Source organism: Lepus europaeus, chromosome 1 (assembly GCF_033115175.1).
Source record: "Lepus europaeus isolate LE1 chromosome 1, mLepTim1.pri, whole genome shotgun sequence".
Taxonomy (NCBI): Eukaryota; Metazoa; Chordata; class Mammalia; order Lagomorpha; family Leporidae; genus Lepus; species Lepus europaeus.
The window spans coordinates 121,562,370-121,581,543 of NC_084827.1; the positions used below are offsets into that span (position 1 = coordinate 121,562,370).

The window sequence follows — 19,174 nt, forward strand, 5'->3', positions numbered from 1 at the left end:
GAGAAGAAAGACATTGAAATCAGAAAAGGAAGAAGCATAATTTTCTGTTTTGAAACAACGTATGTAAAAAGTAAAATTGACCTACCGTATTCATCCTTGCAAATAATGGTTCCTGTACTTTCTGATGGAGCACTGATCGCACCTGCTGTGTTCTTTGCTCTAATCCTGAATTCATATTTTCCACCCTCAACAAGGTCAGTTACAGTAAAGGCACAGTCTGGGACATTAATGTGGTTGGCTTTCGTCCAAGTCTTAGAAGGCAGATCCCGCTTCTCCACTATATATCCAGTTAACTTATGACCACCGTCATATTTGGGTTCGGTCCAAATGAGAGTCACTGAATTCCTTGTTACATTAATAACCTCAGGCTTGCCAGGAGGATCTAAAATATAAAAACAAAACCAGTGACACAAATGCCAATGTTTTCTTCATGCAGGAAATGTACCAGGGTTCTTCTCTGTAAAATGACTTACCAATTGGATCAAGTGCCACAACAGGCTCTGATGGCAGGCTCGGCTTGCCCACGCCTGCTAAATTGATTGCCATAACTCGGAATTCATATTCAAGACCTTCAGTTAATCCTGTCACTTTAAAGTCTCTCATCCTTATGGGAGTCTTGTTTGCTCTTTTCCACAAAAGGCTGTTTCTTTCCTTAAACTCAATGTGATACCCTACAAAATTCAGAAAGAAAGTATAAATATAACCTTATTAAACATATTTTTCTCAAATTATTTATATATGGACATATTGTACAGATAATCATCTTGCTGTTTATACTTTTATCATCTAGCCAGGGTGTTTTTTCCTCTTGGAACGTGCACAGTTACTGCTTCTTCTACTGAGTAAATTTAACTTACAAAAATGGACACTGCCACTGTGAAATTAAACACTAGCCATTTGTACTGAAAGAAAAATACATGATTGCAAGCGCAGATAGTGCTATAAATAAGGAACACACATTCAATTTGTTTTTAAGGAAATATTCAGAAGGAATATTCACATAAAACCTGTAGGAGGGAGAGCAAACTGATACCTGTAATTGGAGAGCCACCCGTTTTCCTGGGGTCAGTCCAAGTTAAAGACACTGAATCGTGCCTGACATCCACGATAGTGGGTGGTGGGGGAGCATCGGGCACATCTAGGAAAATGAAGATGATGCAAAATTTATATAAGGAGCCTCTGCTGCAAAATCATGTTTGCTTTATGTTTTTTTGACTTTTGAGACACTTACCGAATGGATGCTTAGCCACAATTGGTTCTGATTTCAGTCCTTCTCCTACACCATATTTATTTTCAGCACTGACCCTGAAGGTATATTCCATGCCTTCATGAAGTCTGGTTACTCTAAAGGTGGTTTTCTGGACAGCTGATGCACATGTGACCCACTTGTTGTTTACAGAATCTCTCTTCTCTAGGATGTAGTTGGTGATTTCAGAACCTCCGTCGTCCTTTGGAGGACCCCACTTCAAGGTTATGGCTTCTGCTGTGACTTCATCAAATTTGATTGGGCCAGTAGGGATGCCAGGCTTGCCAACGACTTTTATAGAAAGAGTTCCTTCCTTAGTGCCAGCAACATTCTTAAGTGTGATGGTATATTTTCCAGCATCGGATTTTTGGCAATCATATACTACAAGAGTTGTGTTAACTGCAGATGACTCGACACTGACTCTCGTGTCAGTGGCTAGAGGATCTTCCCCTTTCTTCCAAGTTACTGATGGAGCTGGCTTGCCCTTGATGGGGATCTTTAGACGGAAGTTGCTGTTTTCTTTCGCCAAGTAGCACAAATCGGGTAGATCCTTTAAGTCAAGATCAGGAGCCACTATAATACAGCAGAATAAATTATTGTTATTTTTAAGATGAGGCAGTTAGCTCTTTCATAGATTTTTAAGGAATTTTTTTGATAACCCTCTGGGCAGGGCCAGTAGTGCCCTTCTGATGACAATAAAGGGATAATGAAGATGAATGTATATGCGTAGAGGCTTACCAACATCATCCTTTGCCACAACAGTGATTTCACTTGGGGTTCCTTCTCCATTTTCATTCTCTGCACTCACTCTGAAGGTATATTGCTTCCCTTCATTCAGATCTTTTGTGGAGTATTGTAGGCTTAATGATTTCATAACTCGTTGCCACTTATTTTCTTCAGTCAGGAAATCAACTACATAGCCAGTAATTCGACTTCCACCATCACTGCGAGGCTTTTTCCAGCCGATGTTACAAGAGGACTTGGTTACAGTCAGCACTTTCAGATCCACAACTGGTCCAGGGGTTTCTGGAAAAAAAAAGGGGGGGGGGCAAAAGGTCAGTATAAGTCTCAGATAGCCAAGGTAGGACATCACTCAAAATGATGGGCAGCCCATTTGCTTACCTGAAGCTTTGACGGCATCACGTGTTTCGCCAGGGTCACCAATGCCATACTCATTTTCAGCAAACACCCTAAAGAAGTAGGATTTTCCTTCCTCCAAGTTCGATACTCTGAAGCTTGTTTTTGAGCACTCAGTCGTCACTGTAGACCAGGACTTCCTCTCTGCATCACGTTTTTCTACCACATAGTTGATGATGGGGCTTCCGCCATCAATAATGGGAGGATCCCAGGTAATGTAAGCAGAATCTCTGGATATTTCCTTAACAGTCACATTGACAGGTGGCCCAGGAGTATCTGGTCAAATAGAAAATTAAAAATAAACATGTAAAAAGATCCACAAGCTCTAGTTTTGAACACACATGCTTCTTTTCTTCAAACATACTTACCAAGTACTTTCACTACAATGGTATATTCCTTTTTACCACAGCTGTTCTCCAAGGTCAAGATGTATTTTCCTGCATCGTATTTGTTCACATTTTCACAGCGCAAGAAAGTGTCAAAATCAGTTGATTTTATATCCAGTCCAATCCGTTCTCTTAGATTGACATTTGGTTTGGACCAAGTAATCTTCGGAGGTGGGCGTCCTTTTACTGGGACATACAGTCTCATTGTAACTCCAGCACGTAATATGAGTGTTTTCCTGAGATCCGCATCAAGTTCTCCCTCAGGTGGAACTATTCAGTTTTGGGGTGAAGAAAGTTAAAATGATAAAAAGTTAATGATCAAATGTATTTTTGAGAATTGGCCTTATCACTCCTTTGATTCCCCCCTAGAACCTATTTCTTGTTCTGTGAAACACCTTTAATATAATCCTCAAAATAATTCCAATGTGATGTACCAATTGTTGATCTTCCCAATTTCTAGTATGTCCTGAGGTCAACTAAGTTTTCCCCGTAGAGTCTGTGCCTGTCTTCATGAGCAATTCATACTATGAGGCTCCACATAAAATGAAAGAAAGTAGTTGACTGATTCTTGGCTCTCTTCCCTTTTTTTTCCCTTTATTTTCTATAATTAATGATGGCACTCTGTGCCTTGTATTTTCTTTTTTATTATAGGAAGAAAACTACATAGGGGTGAAATATAATACCGAGTAATTAAAACTAAGTGGGAAGTGGTTTTGGAAAATAAGTGAATAGATGAACTAGGGGGAAGGTTTGTTAACATGGAGACCTACCCCTTACATCTTTGTAGAAAGGTTGGATGTGAAGAAAAAATAAATAAGAATGAAAAATAACTCATTACTTTAAAAAAAAAAACCTCTTTTCAGAATAAAATTTCCCTACTTCATATTAATTTGAAGATATGAAATTCTCATGTATGTACAGAAAAGCTTTTCAAAACCACAAATCACCTTGCCTTCCATTTTTCCTATTATAGAATACCATGAAGTACCAATCCATCTCTCCTAAAATGTACTTCTAGAATCACTAGCACTAAAACTTGCAAATAAATAAATCTATGCATAAGGGAGTTCTGTTCTCCCTCCCGATATGGTTGAGGAAAATGGCCTTTTATCATTCTCATGGTAATACTTACTTAAGATGTCCTTGGGGCAGTGTTTATCTGGCACGTCACTGGGGTCACTGTATCCGACCTTATTAACAGCATACACCCGGAACTGATACTCTGTGTTTTCCATCAGGCCCGTAACCTCGAAGCGCGTCTTCTGCAGCTTCTGTGGTAAGTTGCACCTCACCCAGTTATCAGTGTCAGCTCGCTTCACTTCCACGAGATAACCAATGATAGGACTACCCCCGTCATAGGCTGGCTTGCCCCAAGACAGACTCACGGAGCTACGGGTTGTGTCGTAAACCTTAGGGAAAGCTGGTGGGCCAGGAGGATCTGTGGGTGAAAAGCAGAACATTTTTATTAAAACGTTATTCCTAGTTGTTCAATTCTGATGATAATGGGATGCAGGACTCTTTCGCGAGAACTTACAGAGAGGATCCTGTGCATATACAGCTTTGGAGGCGTCACTGGGTTTGCCTGGTCCAGCTTTGTTTATGGCTGTAACTCGGAACTCATACTCAGTGCCTTCTTGGAGACCTGTTGCTTTTATCGTTCTTTCGATAACAGGTTTCCTGTTGACCTTAGTCCAGTTCACTGCATGGGTTTCCCGCTTTTCAAGCAGATAGCCAGTGATGGGTGAGCCGCCATCATCTGCAGGTGGTTTCCAGCTGACTGTCATGTGATCTTTGGTTACGTTGCTAATGACAGGAGGATCACAACGCCCAGGAGGATCTGCAGAGATCGATAGGAGAGTCAATTCCCCAAGCTAAAAGCTAATATCTAAAGGGAAATGAAACACTACAGGAAGGTGTGCCTACCGTATGGATTTTTAGCAATTGCTGGTTCGGTGAAGATTGGATCACCCACTCCATACTTATTTTCAGCACAAATACGGAACTGATACTCATGGCCCTCTATGAGCTTCTCCACACTGCAGCTGGTGATGGGCACATTAGCAGAGACTTGAGCCCAGTTGGGCCTGCTCGTTTCACGTTTGTCAACAATGTAGTTGGTGATTTCTGAGCCTCCATCCTCAAGAGGAGGTTCCCATGAAAGCATTGCACGATCTGAATACATTTTGTTGATTTTAACAGATGCCGGAGGACCTGGTCTATCTGCAAGAAGAAGAATGAAAAGTGAAGTCTTTCACTAACACGAGTAAAATGGGCCATGAGTATAGAGTGGAGGTCTGGAGCCATCTTTATATTGTCACTAACTTTTTTTAAAAAATTTTTAATTTTTTTTTTTATTTTTTGACAGGCAGAGTGGATAGTGAGAGAGAGAGAGAGACAGAGAGAAAGGACTTCCTTTGCCGTTGGTTCACCCTCCAATGGCCAATGCTGCTGGCGCGCTGCAGCCGGCGCACCACGCTGATCTGAAGGCAGGAACCAAGTACTTATCCTGGTCTCCCATGGGGTGCAGGGCCCAAGCACTTGGGCCATCCTCCACTGCACTCCCTGGCCACAGCAGAGAGCTGGCCTGGAAGAGAGGCAACCGGGACAGAATCCAGCGCCCCGACCGGGACTAGAACCCGGTGTGCCGGCGCCGCTAGGTGGAGGATTAGCCTGTTGAGCCACGGCGCCGGCCCGTCACTAACTTCTTGTTTGACCTTGGAAGCCACGGAATTCTTCAGAATCTTAGTTTCCACTTATGTAAAATTAGGTAACTGGACTATGTGACCCAAATGCTCTATAAAGCTCTAAAACACTGCTGTTTTGTGATAAGAAAAATCTGTACCTAGAAAATGTGTGTCAGGACATGTATGAAGGGCCTTCAAAAGTTCACGGAGAAATGGAATTTAAGAAGTTTATTCTGATGCAAAAAGTTGTGAAATTCTTGTATAGTTTTTTACAATATACATTTTCATGATCTTTTTGAAGGTCCCCTTATATCTCCTCTCACGTATTATATTTTAAATTCTATTTACATCTCATCAACCATGGTAAAATACAGGATTCTAATGAAGTGCTTTAGTTACCTAGCACTTTAAGCTTGATGGTGGCTGATTTGGAACCGCTTGGATTCACAGCAGTGATAGTGTAGTCTCCCGAGTCCTTCCGGTTCACACTGAACAGCTCCAAGGTGCACAAGTTCCGCTTCATGGCCATCTTTATGCCTTCTGCTGGTTTCAGCACTGTGCCTTCTTTCTTCCAAGAAACTGTTGGCATTGGTTTGCCAAAAACAGTAGCATCCAAGCAAACATTAGTTCCAGCTTTCACAGTCAGCAGAGATTTCATAGCCACACTCAGGTCTATCCTGGGAGGAACTGGAAAGAAATAGGATAAAAGAATTTAATATATGCAAAGCTATTTTTGTGTAATTCTTATTAATTATAAATGGGAAATTCATCTGCTATGTCTCCTTCAAGAAGGGGATTTTCTTTATTTTTGAGAGCACACAAAATAATTGTATGCATTTATGAGCACAATGTGATGTTTTGCATATACATACAGTGTGGAATGATTATTATTTCCATCAGCTCACCTACTCTTTTTTCTATGGTGAGAACATTTAAAATCAACTCTTTCAGCAATTTTGAGACACACAACAAATTGTTAAGTACAGTCACGATGCTGCACAATGGATTCCTAACACTCATTCCTGTGAACTGAACTGTTGCACCTTTCATTAATATCTCCACTTTCCTCATCCCTGATTCCTCTCCTCCAGCCTCTATTCACCACCAAGAATGGGATTTTTGATTATAAATGAGAAATACAAGTCTACTATAGCAATTTGAAAATTCTGAAATAAGGAAAAAAGGTAAACATTACCCATAATTCCAACACACCTAATTTTTAAGTATTATCAACCTGGTGCATTTATCATCTTTTTGTGATTGTATATTGTTGAAATTACACACTCCTGACAGTTTTGTATCCTGCCTTTTAGTTTAGCATGTCCTTAAAGTTCTTGTAATAAATACTTTCTATACAGATGCTAGAAATTATAATCATTTTATTTTTCCTTCTTTCATAGAGAGCAGTTTGGTTTTTCAGTAGGAGAGATTAACGTGATGAAGGCTGCTCATCTTCACTTAGAACACTCAACAAAATCGTACCATTCTCTGCGAGGATTGTCACTGGGTCCGAAGGTTCAGAGGGCTGGCTGATGTTCACTGCTGTCTTGGCAATTGCTCTGAACTGGTACTGAGCATTCTCTTCTAAGCCAGTGACTGTGTACTCTTCCTGGGGAATCTGGTGTGGTGTAGTATTGCACCGTACCCACTTATCACCAGGAAGTTTGCAAGCCTCTACAAAATAGCCGATAATTTTGCTTCCTCCATCATGCTTCGGTCGGGCCCAGATGAGGGATACAGTACTCTTGGTAACATCAATAACTTCAGGCTTCCCAGGAGGATCTAAAACCGAAAGAGGTATTCTCAGCATTTATCATAATAGCAGAAATTTTAAAGCTTCTGTATTTCACATAATCCTCCCTGCTGTGAAGTACCAAGCTCTACAGGATGCCAACTGTCCCAGTTGGCATTTTAAAAAAGATTTATTTATTTATTTATTTTAAAAAAGATTTATTTATTTGAAAGGGAGAGACAGAGACACACACACACACGCAGATGGGTGGGTGGAGAGAAACAGCTTTCCCATCGCCTGGTTCATTCCCCAAATGCACTGAACAGCTGGGGTTGGGCCAAGCCAAAGGCAGGAACCCAGAACTCCATCTGGCTCCCCCACATTGGTGGCGGACTCAGTACTTAGCTAGCACCTGCCAGCACCTCCCAGGACACTCTTTAGCAGGAAGCTGGATTGGAAGTGGAATAAGGACTTGAAATCCAGGCACCCCAATATGGGTGGCCCACATGGTGTCTGAACCAATTGTGCCAAACATCCTCCCCCATCCCACGTTAATCCTCATCCAGCCAGTATGCATTTTCTAGTCTTTGCTGTGTGTTTATAAGAGTTACATGTAATAGTTTCTATGGTAAGGAAGAGATATTCATAACAGGAAATGGTAATTTTTAGATTCCAAGTTTTAAATGTGCCTCCATAATACTACAAATAGATATATTACTTACCAACTGGTGTTCTTGCAGTTACATATTCTGTTGGTTTGCTGGGTGGGCTGGATCCAGCTTTGTTTAGGGCATAAATTCTGAATGAATACTCAAGACCTTCTACAAGGCCAGCACAAGGATATTCAGTTGACCGGACAGCAGTGTCATTGGCTTTCACCCAGAGCAAACTGTTCCTTTCTTTGCGTTCAATCAGATAACCAGTGATGGGGCTCCCTCCATCACTGTCTGGTCTGTCCCATGCAACAAATATGCAGTCTTTGTTGACTTTGGTGACACGGGCATTCTTGGGTTCACTAGGAACACCTGGAGATGAAGACGAGGGAAATGTCAGTTTTGAGCTTAAGTAATGGATTAGAAAGAAAAAAAATTTTTTTTTTCCTCCTTGAAAAAGACCTACCAAACGGGAACTGAGCAAGCATCTTTGGAGATTGGAGAGGCTCGGAAATGCCAAATCGGTTTTCAGCACGGACCCGGAAAACATACTCCTGGCCTGGAATCAGCTTTCCGATCCTGCAGGAAGTTTTTGTGACCGAAGCCAGAGCTGTGACCCAGTCGCCTCGGCTCACGTCACACTTCTCCACGATGTAGTTGGTGATGTTACTGCCTCCATCTTCCAGGGGGATATGCCAGGACAGGGAGCAAGCATCGGCATCTATGTCAGAAATGTCAAATGGAGGCTGCGGGGGCCCGGGGGCATCTGCGTGAACCAAGAGGAAAGTCATGTAAAAAAGAGATTTCCTGCGGTGGGGTGGGGGGACTTTCTGGTCTACTTTATATGGCCATCTGTCTAGTGCTTCACCTACCCATGACTATAACTTTGATTTTCTGAGTGTCTGTCCCGGAACTGTTCTCTGCTGTGAGGCTGTAGTAGCCACTGTCCTTCCTGGTGACATCTTTTATGATCAGAATGGAAGAACTCTCTGCCTTGTGCACTGCCAGGTGGCTGGATGTGACAACGTCGTCTTCCCCTTTTTTCCATTTGCAGATGGGCTGAGGCTTTCCATACACGTGGGCTTCAATTCGGAGTTTCTTCCCAGCTTTAATAGTAATTTGCTCTGGCATAAGGATCTTGGGTGGTACTAAAAATAAAAGGAAAATATATTACATTTTAGGGGTTTAATTTCTTCCAGTGGGGAACTATATTAGTGATTATTCAAACTGTTATTTGCAACCCTTTTAGTGGGTTCAAATTAATGTTTCCTGACAGTCAATATTTCTAAAAAGAATGGAATAGAATACAATGGGAAATAGCACATGTAGTCCACCTAAGAAAGATAAGCATTATTTAAAGCAAATTTCTTGAGTTGTACCAATGTGTGTACATATCAAATCATGATTGAAAGTTTAGTTACTATGTGCTGTGGACCTAAGTATCTGAAAACCACTATGCTCCACTGGTTTCCAGGTATTTCTTGAACTGTCTTCCTCAGGGAGAAATGCCTAGACATCCAAAGAAAAAGCCCAGGAGCTTTTGTTGCATGATCCAAGTGAAGCCATGACTACTTACTCAGCTGTTCTTTGGCTTCATAGACTCCTTCAGCCTCTCTTGGCAGACTGACCCCCACGGCATTTCTGGCCGCTACTCTAAACTTGTACTTCTTTCCTTCCTTGAGGCCAGTGACGACAAGGCTGAGATCTTTTACCACCGAGTACTCTGTCCAGCGATCTGCAGGCTGGTCTTCTTCTCTGTAGCTGATGATATAGCCATCAATCTTAGCACCTCCATCACGCAAGGGAGGCAGCCAGGCTAAGGTAGCACTGTTCTTTGTCATTTCAGTCACCTCCAATTTCCTTGGAGGGTCAGGCTCACCTAGAAGAAAAAAGTGATTCAGGAAAATCATCTAAGGAACCTTAGCAAGTCTGCTTTGTGAGTGTAAGGCTGAGTTTTAGTATGTCATTACGCTTCAAAGTGCATACACCCTGCAGGTCCGTACCGTGCAAGCAAAAAGTATGAGGCCAAGAAGAATCCCACAGGCTTCCCCGAATGAGATAACAACTGTACTGTTAACTATTCAGTCCCTTTCACTAGTGGATTGAGATGGTAATGGTATTGGTATCTTGGCCATCCGAAAACAGGTGACTGGAGATAAAGAAAGTAAAATACTACTTACTTAGAGGATCTGAGGCGAGCACTGGTTTCGGGACATCTGCTGGGACGCCGGGGCCATACTCGTTGACAGCAGTCACTCTGAAGTAATACTCATTCCCAGGGACGAGGTTGGTCACTTGGCAGCTTGTTTTCTTGACTTCAGGGTTAACTATTGACCACGTCTTTCTCTCTGCATCCCGTTTCTCCACAATATAGTGTGTCACTTGGCTTCCACCATCATTTTCAGGAGGGGCCCAGGACACATGACACGATGTTTTAGTGACATCTGAAACTTTTAAATCAGACACAGGTCCAGGAGTATCTGCAACACACCACATCATCAGATTTATAGGTTGCCTCCACAGCCTTATTAACTAATTTGTGTCGGGAAGGGGAGATGCGCTATGGCAACCCACCTAATACTCTGACATTCACGAATACAGCCTTTTCTCCTGCTGGGTTCACGAGTGTTAAGGAGTATTTCCCTGAGTCATCACGGGTAGAATTGGGGATGACGAGGAAGGCCATGGTGTCCACCAGGTCCACTTGTCCTTTTCTGACCACATTATCAATACCCACTTTCCGCCAGGTGACTTTAGGAGCTGGTCGCCCTCTCACAATGGCAAATAGTCGAATAGGACAGCCTGCTCTCACTACGACCAGTTTCCTCATGCTCGCGTCCAGATCAATCTCCGGAGGTTCTGCAAATGACATGAGTCATTAGGTCGCTTGTTTTTTCAGATTGGGGGGGAATTTTATAAGAAGTGACATGTGCCAAAGGAGGGCCTCACCAAGGATTTCTTTAGGTTTGATAGCTTCCTTTAGTTCTGCAGGGCGTCCAATGCCAACTTGGTTTTGGGCACACACCCTGAATTCATATTCCTGGTTTTCATCCAAGCTGGTGACGGTGAATTCCGTGCGAACAAGCTGGGCTGCGGCATTGCATCTTTTCCAGCCCTCGTCAGGTGATGCATCTGCTATTTTTGGTCTCACTTCTACAACATAGCCAATTATTGGTGCACCACCATCATAGACTGGTTTTCCCCAGCTAAGAGTTATAGAACTCTTGGTTGTATCAACCACTTTGAGATTGATTGGTGGACCAGGTGGTTCTGGAAAGAAATTATAGGAGAATAAATGCACACATGGTTAACTTCCACTAGTGATACTTCAATTTTAAATTAATTAAACTTAGGCCACTCAATTTCTCATTTAGTTCTTTTTAATGTATCATTGTATATTTTAGTTGATTTGGTGAAAGGTCTATTTGGAAAAATATTGGCTAAAACAAAGTTTTGATATTATGGATTTAATTTATTGATGTAATACCTATGTGCTCAAAATCCATTATGCTTAGTGAAATAAGCCAGTCTCAAAAAGTCAAATATTGTATGTTTTCTCTGATATATGGCAGTCAAGATAGAATACAAAAAAATGTGTAGGAATGAAACAGACATATTGTGATATGATTGTCATTTTTAGCCCTTATTTATACTCCTGTGAAACTATGGTCTTCCTATTTTTTTACTTGTTGAATATTATGGTTAGTGGTAAATTAAGCTTGTGATTATAGAGTGGATTAAAATTATGTCTTTGCAAATTAATGAAGAGAGAAGGGAGGCAAAGAGGAAGATTGGAGGAAGCTGGGAGGGGAATATGGTTAACTTCTTAAAACTGCACCTATGTGATACATGAAGTCTGTTCTCTTTATATTAAAACAAAGAATAAAAAAGATGAACCATCTGTGTGACATAAAAGAAGAAAAACCAAGAATGTCGTACCTATGGGGTCTTTCGCCACCACTGGTCTTGATGGCAAGCTTGGTTCTCCAACTCCAATTTCATTTTCTGCCTTGACACGGAACTGATATTCATGTCCTGGGATGAGATTCTGTACTTTCAAACGCCTCTCAGGGATGGCACTCTTGTTAACAGGGACCCATCGTACTGAATGTTTTTCCTTTTTCTCCAAATAGTATCCTGTTATAGACTTTCCACCATCGTACTCAGGAGGACTCCAAACCACAGTCATCTCTTCTTTGCTTACTTTGGTGACTTCTGGAGGATCAGGGCGACCAGGTCTATCATATTTGGTTTTTGCTATGACTGGTTTACTTTCTGTAGGAGGCCCTGTGCCTATTTTATTTTCTGCACGGACTCGGAAAATATATTCGTTTCCTTCTATGAGACGTGTTACTGTCGTACCAGGTGTCAAGACAGTAGCAGAATAGGTAGACCAAACCATTCGCTTGCTCTCACATTTTTCTAGAATGTAATTTTGGATTTCACAGCCACCATCATCTTCTGGTGGATCCCAGCGGATAGTGCACCTATCACTGGACACGTCAGTGATTTTCAGGTTTCTGACAGGACCAGGCTTATCTAAAACATTGACGGTGGCATAGGCCACAAAACTGCCAGCTGTGTTAGTTGCTGTAACTACATATTTACCACCATCACTTCTCTTTGCTTTAGTAAGAGAAAATTTCGATGAGTCAGCACTGGTATCAATCTTGGCTCTCGGTGATCTTGTGAAGTCTGTAGCATCTTTGTCCTTGGTCCATACAACTTCTGGGAACGGTTTGCCTCTAACACCTGCCTCAAGTCTAATGGTTTCTCCGGCTTTGACAGTCAGCACCCCACTTAATTTCAGATCAAGTACTGGTTTCTGTAAGTCTTCCTTCACAACAACTTCCTCTGTCTTTACCCAATCACTTTCCCCACCTTCGTTCTTCGTTTGTACTCTAAATTCATAAATCTGGTTTTCAACACATTTGTCAACCATGTAGTGGGTCTCTTTAATGCTTCCTTTATGCACCCTTTCCCAGTCGGTAGAACCTTTCAGCCTCCTCTCCACATGATAGGACAGATTCGGGCTGCCACCATCGTAGTCAGGACGCCGCCACTTTAGATAGACAAATGTCTTCCCTTTATCTGCAATATGAAGGTTTTCAGGCTCACCCGGTCTATCAATAGGATTGATAGCCAGAATTGGAGTTTTTGTTTCAATGGTTGGCCCGACACCTACTTTGTTTTCTGCACAAACTCGGAAATAGTACTCATCGTTGGCTCGAAGGTTGGCCTTGATTAGTCTCTTAGTGGCATCTGAAGCAACGATTGACCAGCCCCTCTGATTTGGCTTGCGATATTCTACTATGAAATTTGTTATCTCTGAGCCACCGTTATCTAGTGGGTTTTCCCAAGAAATGGTACAGTTCTCCTTGGTTACATTGGTAACCTTCAAATTCTGGCAAGGCCCAGGTCTGTCAAGGACATTAACAATGGCTGAACCCTGGGCATGTCCGCTGCTGTTCTTAGCCGAGATGATGTACTTGCCATGATCTGTTCTAACAGCCTCTTTAATCTGTAACTCAACACGAGGCAGATCATGGATTAGGTCAACCCGCTTATCTCGGACCAATGCTTTGCCTTCCTTCGACCACGTTATGTCTGGTTCAGGTCTGCCTTTGACTCGAGCAAGAATGCGGATAGTTTGGCCCACTCTGACGGTAATGACGTCACGACAAGTCACGTCAAGTTCTACTTCTGGAGGATGAAGGATGTCTTTTGCAATCACAGATTCTGCCAGTTCTCTTGGTTCTCCCTCTCCTACGATATTAGCTGCCTTTATCCGAAATCTGTACTCATTTCCTTCGATTAGTCCTGGCACCCTAAAGGCACATTGCCTGATGAGTTCATCCTTATTGATCCTGTCCCATTTTGTCGTGCCAGGTTTCTGACATTCTACTACGTATCCCAGAATGGGGCTGCCGCCATCACTGAGAGGCTTTGTCCACACCAAGTCAGCTGTTTCTCTGGTCTTGTCTTTCAGTTTCGGATTAATAGGTGGTCCAGGTGGTTTGATGGGCCGGCAAGCTTTTATTGGGTCAGAGCTTGGGGATGGGTTGCTTAGTCCTGCAAGATTTTCAGCGAAAACTCTAAACTCATAGGTGTTGCCCTCATAGAGTCCAGTCACTCTATACTTCAGGTCAGCTATAGGTGTTTTGTTGACCCTCACCCACTTGCCATTTACTTCTCGACGCTCCACATAGTAACCAGTTATGGGGCTGCCGCCATCTGATTTTGGCAGGGTCCATGACACTGTTGCAGCATTTTCAGTAACGTCAGTAACCACTGGCTTGCCGGGAGGAGATGGAGGACTAAACTTATGTTTGGCAACAGTGGGTGTGGAGTCAAGGGGAGGACCAACACCCATCTTATTCTCTGCTTTAACCCGGAAAACATATTCGCAGCCCTTTTGCAGATGTGGGACTTTCAGCTTCAGCTTACTGCTTCCTGAAGAGACAACACCCCACGTGTCTTTCCTTGTGTCTTGTTTCTCAACAATATAATTTATCACAGGGCTTCCGCCATCATCCTTAGGTGGCTGCCATGAGATAGTCATATATTCGGGAGTCACCTCCAGAATGTTGATAGGACCTGTTGGTGGACCAGGGACATCAAGAACAGTAAGATGGACAGGTACTGTTTTGGTACCAGCTGCATTGGACACTGTGATTTGATATTCCCCAGTGTCTCTCCTTAAGCAGTTCTTAATGGTAAGGACTGAGGAGAAGTTGTCAGTTTCCACTGTGTAGTGATCATCTGTTTTAATCTCACTCCCATCGGTTGTCCACTTTACTGTAGGAATGGGCACACCTCTTATAATAGCAGGGAATCTGACTGTAGTTCCAGCTTTTACCACAAGGCCTTCAATTAATTTCACATCTAGCTCCACAGATGGAGGCACTGGAAAGTAAACATGAGGAAATTAGACTTTGATTTCACAACCTAAGTCATTTAAAGAATAAAATGAAAATGCCAATACAAAATAATCACCTAGTTTTTCTTGGCATTCTATTGGGATCGTTGTATCAGGGAGACTAAGACCTATAATATTTTCAGCTTTTACACGGAATTTATAGGTCTTTCCTTGTTGTAGTCCAGTAACAACACATTCTAAATTTGTCACAGTCTTGAACTTAATCCAGTCCTGGGCGCCTTCTTCCTGATATTCCACCAAATATCCAGTGATTGGAGAGCCACCATCACGATCTGGCTTATTCCACACAAGGGAGACTTCAGTCTTGTCAACATCTACATGGTGCAGGTTCTTGGGTGGTCCTGGGGGATCTTTAAAAAAGGAGATGTTGTGACGAATCAGTAATATTCCCAAAGACAGTCAAACCACAACTGTGTATCCAGAGAAGGCAACTTACGGAGGGGATCCACAGCCTTGATGGGCTTAGGTGTTTCAACAAAAGGACCACGCCCGTACTGGTTCTCGGCAGCTACTCGGAAGAGATACTGATTGCCTTCATTCAGATGTTTAGCCAAATGACTCTTTTTCTTTGATGTAGTTGAAAGAGGTGACCATTGGGCGCTGGCAACATCTCTCCTCTCAACCACATAGTTAGTAATAACAGAGCCACCATCATCCAGTGGTTCCTTCCAAGTAAGGTAACAAGAATCTTTTCTAATTTCACTGACTTCCAGATCTCTTGGTGGCCCAGGTTTGTCTAAAAAGTGTTAAATTAAAGTGTTATGTAAGTGATTTAAACCTTATAACAGCTCAAAATGTCTCAAAAATTATTTCCAGTGGTATTAAGCATTAAAACTCTTACCTAATACAAGTACTTTTACTGAAACAGTTTTTGAACCAGCTGGATTCTCCACTGTTAAGGAATAAATTCCACCATCTTCATGGGCAGCATTACGAATTTCAAGCTTGCTACCAACTGGAGTGACATCAATTCTTGCTTTAGTTGGAGCCTCTCTGTCTTCCTTTTTCCACGTTACTTTTGGGAATGGCACTCCTTTGATGATGGCACTAAGTCTTAGGGTATCACCAACCTTAATGTGTTGTTCTCTTGCCATGTTGGCATCAAGTATGAGATCAGGAGGTTCTAGAAAAATGAAAACAGTATATTTATATTTTATCCAATAGTACATATTACAGCAAAGCACCTAAAGATATGATTTTCCTTGAAAATGCAAGCGAGACTGTTTTACTCACCAAGTCTGTCTTTCACTAGTACTGGCTCTGGAACGTGAGCTGGATCTGATTCACCAGCTTCGTTGACTGCCATGATTCTGAACTTATAGGATTGACCATCCCGAAGACCAGTGACTTTGTATTTAGTTTCAGGACATGACTCAGGGGTGTGATTGGCTTTTTTCCACTCTTCATCTCCAACCTTCTGGTACTCAACAATGTAACCCAGAATCTTGCTACCACCATCACGACGTGGTGGCTGCCAAGTGAGATCAACTGAATTACTTGTTGTGTCTACTGCTTCAGGATTAACGGGTGGACTTGGTTTAGCTACACAATAAATGGGGAGGGAGAGAACAAAAATGAATTAGAATATAGTAGAAAAAAAAGTTGGACAATATGAAAACTAAATGAATATTTCAATACTGTACCAATTGGATCTCTAGCAAAGAATGGTTTGGATGGTGGACTTGGATCTCCAATACCAATTTCATTTTCTGCAGAGACCCGGAATTCATACTGACATCCTTCTAGAAGATCAGGAACCCTGAATTTAGTGTATGGGTGTATAGGCTCTTTGGTAACTCTAGCCCACCGTTTCGACATGGTTTCCCTCTTTTCCAGGATGTAGTTTGTTATGGGCTTTCCTCCATCATTTGGTTTGTTCCAGGTTACTAATGCAGAGTCCTTGGTAATTTCTGTAACAATTGGCTGCTCAGGTGCATCAGGAACCCCTATAAAAATGTTGGCAAAATATATTATAAACTTCATTTTTTTATGAACCATTTCAAGCACTGAGTCACCAAAAAGAAACATAACACATACTGAAACGATCTTTGGCCTTCATTGAATCAGACACCAGAGGATCACTTATTCCATAGAGATTTTCAGCGTGTATCCGGAAAATATAATCTTTTCCTTCAAGTAGTTTAGGAACTTTGCATGTTGTTTTAGCACTTGCAGATGTCACAGGCATCCAAACATCTTTACCCAACTCCTTCTTCTCAATAATATAGTTTGTAATTTCACTTCCTCCATCATCTAAAGGTGGCTTCCAAGAGATAACCATGTACTCTTTGGTCACTTCATCAAAAATCACTGGTCCCACTGGTGGTCCAGGACGGTCTGAGAAAAAAAGAAATCATAACACAAAATATTATATCTATTCCTGCTTTTGAAAGGACAGAAGGTCTACTCTTCCCTCAAAGTCATACTTACCAACAACATTAACTTGACAGAAGCCTTTTCTGGAGCCTGTGCTATTCTCCACCACTACACAGTATTTGCCAGAATCTGATCGCTTGGCTTTGATCTTCTCTAGAGCCAGTGTTGTTGGCGTGGTCTTGATATGAGTGCAATCATCTTCCAGTACATCAGACTCATCTTTGAACCAGCTGACCTTGGGCTTTGGTTTGCCTGAGTAACGGCCAGTGAGGGCAAAAGCCTCACCAACTCGAATTGTGAGCTTGTCTCTGAAGTCAAGATCAAGTGTTGGAGGAGCTGAAATGTATAGTTAGATGTATAATTAGAGATAAAGGCAAGTCACTTTTGACTATGACTTGTAACATCTAGAAATGGACACATTGTCTTGAAGGCAATACATACCCAGCTCATCTTTACAAGTGATTGGCTTGGTACAAAAAGATGGTTTGCCTTGTCCAACAATATTGACGGCACTGACACGGTACTCATAGGTATCGCCATCTTTTAAGCCTTTAACGGTGTATTTCCTGCTAAGCAAGTTGTCAGTTGTAACTTTATGGAACTTCTCAGTTCCAATAAGTCGGCTTTCTAGGACATAGTTAATAATTTCTGATCCACCATCATATTTTGGAGGATTCCAAGTCAAAGTTACACTATCTTTAGTAACTTCTTTGACTTCCAGGTCTTCAGGGCGCTCTGGTACAGCTGCAAGTAAAATTAAAGTGGGAAAAGTGTCACATTAGGAGTGTACTAAATATTGCCTTCTGGGGAATGAATTTCAACATTTCAAACTACCTGCTTCATAGGTAACAAAAGAGATCTCATAGCAGAACTATTAAACCTAAAAAGGACCCAATAGAACCTAATTTCCTTGACTGACAGAAGAGGAATTACAAGTTCATTGAGGTTAAATAATTTAGGAAAGGTCTCCAGCATCAGAAGTTTTAGAGTTAGGAAAATAATTCAGCTTCTTTTAATGCCATTAAGTGAGAAATTTTTAAAAATCCATGTAATATACAAGGAAAGATTTCAGTAAACCACATCAATTCTCATAATCTCTTTCATAGCTATTCTACTTACTTATTGGATCTCTGATGACAAGCGCATTTGGTGTCTCAACAAATGGGCCCATGCCGATACTGTTCTCAGCTGCAATTCGGAAAAAGTAGGCTTTTCCTTCAATGAGACCCTGGACAGTAGCATTTTGTCGGGTAACTGTATAGGTCACTGGGGTCCAGGCTCTGCGGTCAGCTTCCCGCTTTTCAATGACATAGTTGGTGATTGGAGAGCCTCCATCATCTTCTGGAGAAAACCATGTCAGTTTGCAGGAGTCATTGGTTAAGTTGTCAGAGAGGAATGGTATTCCAACAGGACCTGGCACATCTGGAAGGAGGAGAAAGAAGAAGACATTTGGTCTTCAGGGAACTGTAATGCTCAACATTGGCTATATTCCATTTTTAAGGAGACAAACATTTCATTATGAAGAAAGTAAGGGTTTGTATCTAGTACTTGAATTGTTCCCTTCCCTACTATCTATATTCAGCCATACATTTAAATGATATCACCATTTCCAACAGTTGATTGCCATGGTTTTAGTAGACCCTGAAGGGAGAATAAAATCACTTTACAAAAGTAATCTTTGAGTCAGAAAGAAAGGAGCTGCTAGAAGGAGCATGCAGAGGGAGACAGGAGAGGGGTGAAGAGTAGCATGGTCACGTTTTGTGTCTAGTTTCCTCTCCAAAGTGGAGGAGGGAGGGAGAGACTTCCCTCCTCCCCCCAGGGTGATCAGCCAATCAGTGAGAAGCACAGGAGGCCCAAAATCTCAGAATGATTTTAAGGAAGTCAGAAATTTTATGAGGAAGTACATCAATTAAAGTAGTGTTGTGGCCAGGGAGTGCAGTGGAGGATAGCCCAAGTGTTTGGGCTCTGCACCCCATGGGAGACCAGGAGAAGCACCTGGCTCCTGCCATCGGAACAGCGT

General features: G+C 42.0%; 1 protein-coding gene across 1 annotated transcript in view; it reads right to left on the bottom strand.

Annotated features, from left to right (window-relative positions):
• TTN (titin) overlaps nt 1–19,174 on the bottom strand; it is a 274,245-nt gene that overhangs the window by 48,921 nt on the left and 206,150 nt on the right. Inside the window, exons 244-272 of the mRNA XM_062188546.1 lie at nt 18,274–18,576; nt 17,596–17,898; nt 17,209–17,490; nt 16,816–17,115; nt 16,422–16,724; nt 16,012–16,320; nt 15,620–15,901; nt 15,215–15,514; nt 14,835–15,128; nt 11,778–14,744; nt 10,788–11,108; nt 10,413–10,697; nt 10,019–10,318; nt 9,415–9,717; nt 8,711–8,986; nt 8,305–8,604; nt 7,908–8,210; nt 6,936–7,235; nt 5,853–6,140; nt 4,693–4,989; nt 4,304–4,606; nt 3,902–4,207; nt 2,752–3,039; nt 2,369–2,659; nt 1,985–2,272; nt 1,232–1,819; nt 1,034–1,138; nt 474–671; nt 86–382 (exon numbers count right to left, since the gene is read on the bottom strand). Coding sequence (XP_062044530.1) covers nt 86–382; nt 474–671; nt 1,034–1,138; nt 1,232–1,819; nt 1,985–2,272; nt 2,369–2,659; nt 2,752–3,039; nt 3,902–4,207; nt 4,304–4,606; nt 4,693–4,989; nt 5,853–6,140; nt 6,936–7,235; nt 7,908–8,210; nt 8,305–8,604; nt 8,711–8,986; nt 9,415–9,717; nt 10,019–10,318; nt 10,413–10,697; nt 10,788–11,108; nt 11,778–14,744; nt 14,835–15,128; nt 15,215–15,514; nt 15,620–15,901; nt 16,012–16,320; nt 16,422–16,724; nt 16,816–17,115; nt 17,209–17,490; nt 17,596–17,898; nt 18,274–18,576 — 11,280 coding nt within the window. The remainder of the gene's footprint in view (nt 1–85; nt 383–473; nt 672–1,033; nt 1,139–1,231; nt 1,820–1,984; nt 2,273–2,368; nt 2,660–2,751; nt 3,040–3,901; nt 4,208–4,303; nt 4,607–4,692; nt 4,990–5,852; nt 6,141–6,935; nt 7,236–7,907; nt 8,211–8,304; nt 8,605–8,710; nt 8,987–9,414; nt 9,718–10,018; nt 10,319–10,412; nt 10,698–10,787; nt 11,109–11,777; nt 14,745–14,834; nt 15,129–15,214; nt 15,515–15,619; nt 15,902–16,011; nt 16,321–16,421; nt 16,725–16,815; nt 17,116–17,208; nt 17,491–17,595; nt 17,899–18,273; nt 18,577–19,174) is intronic.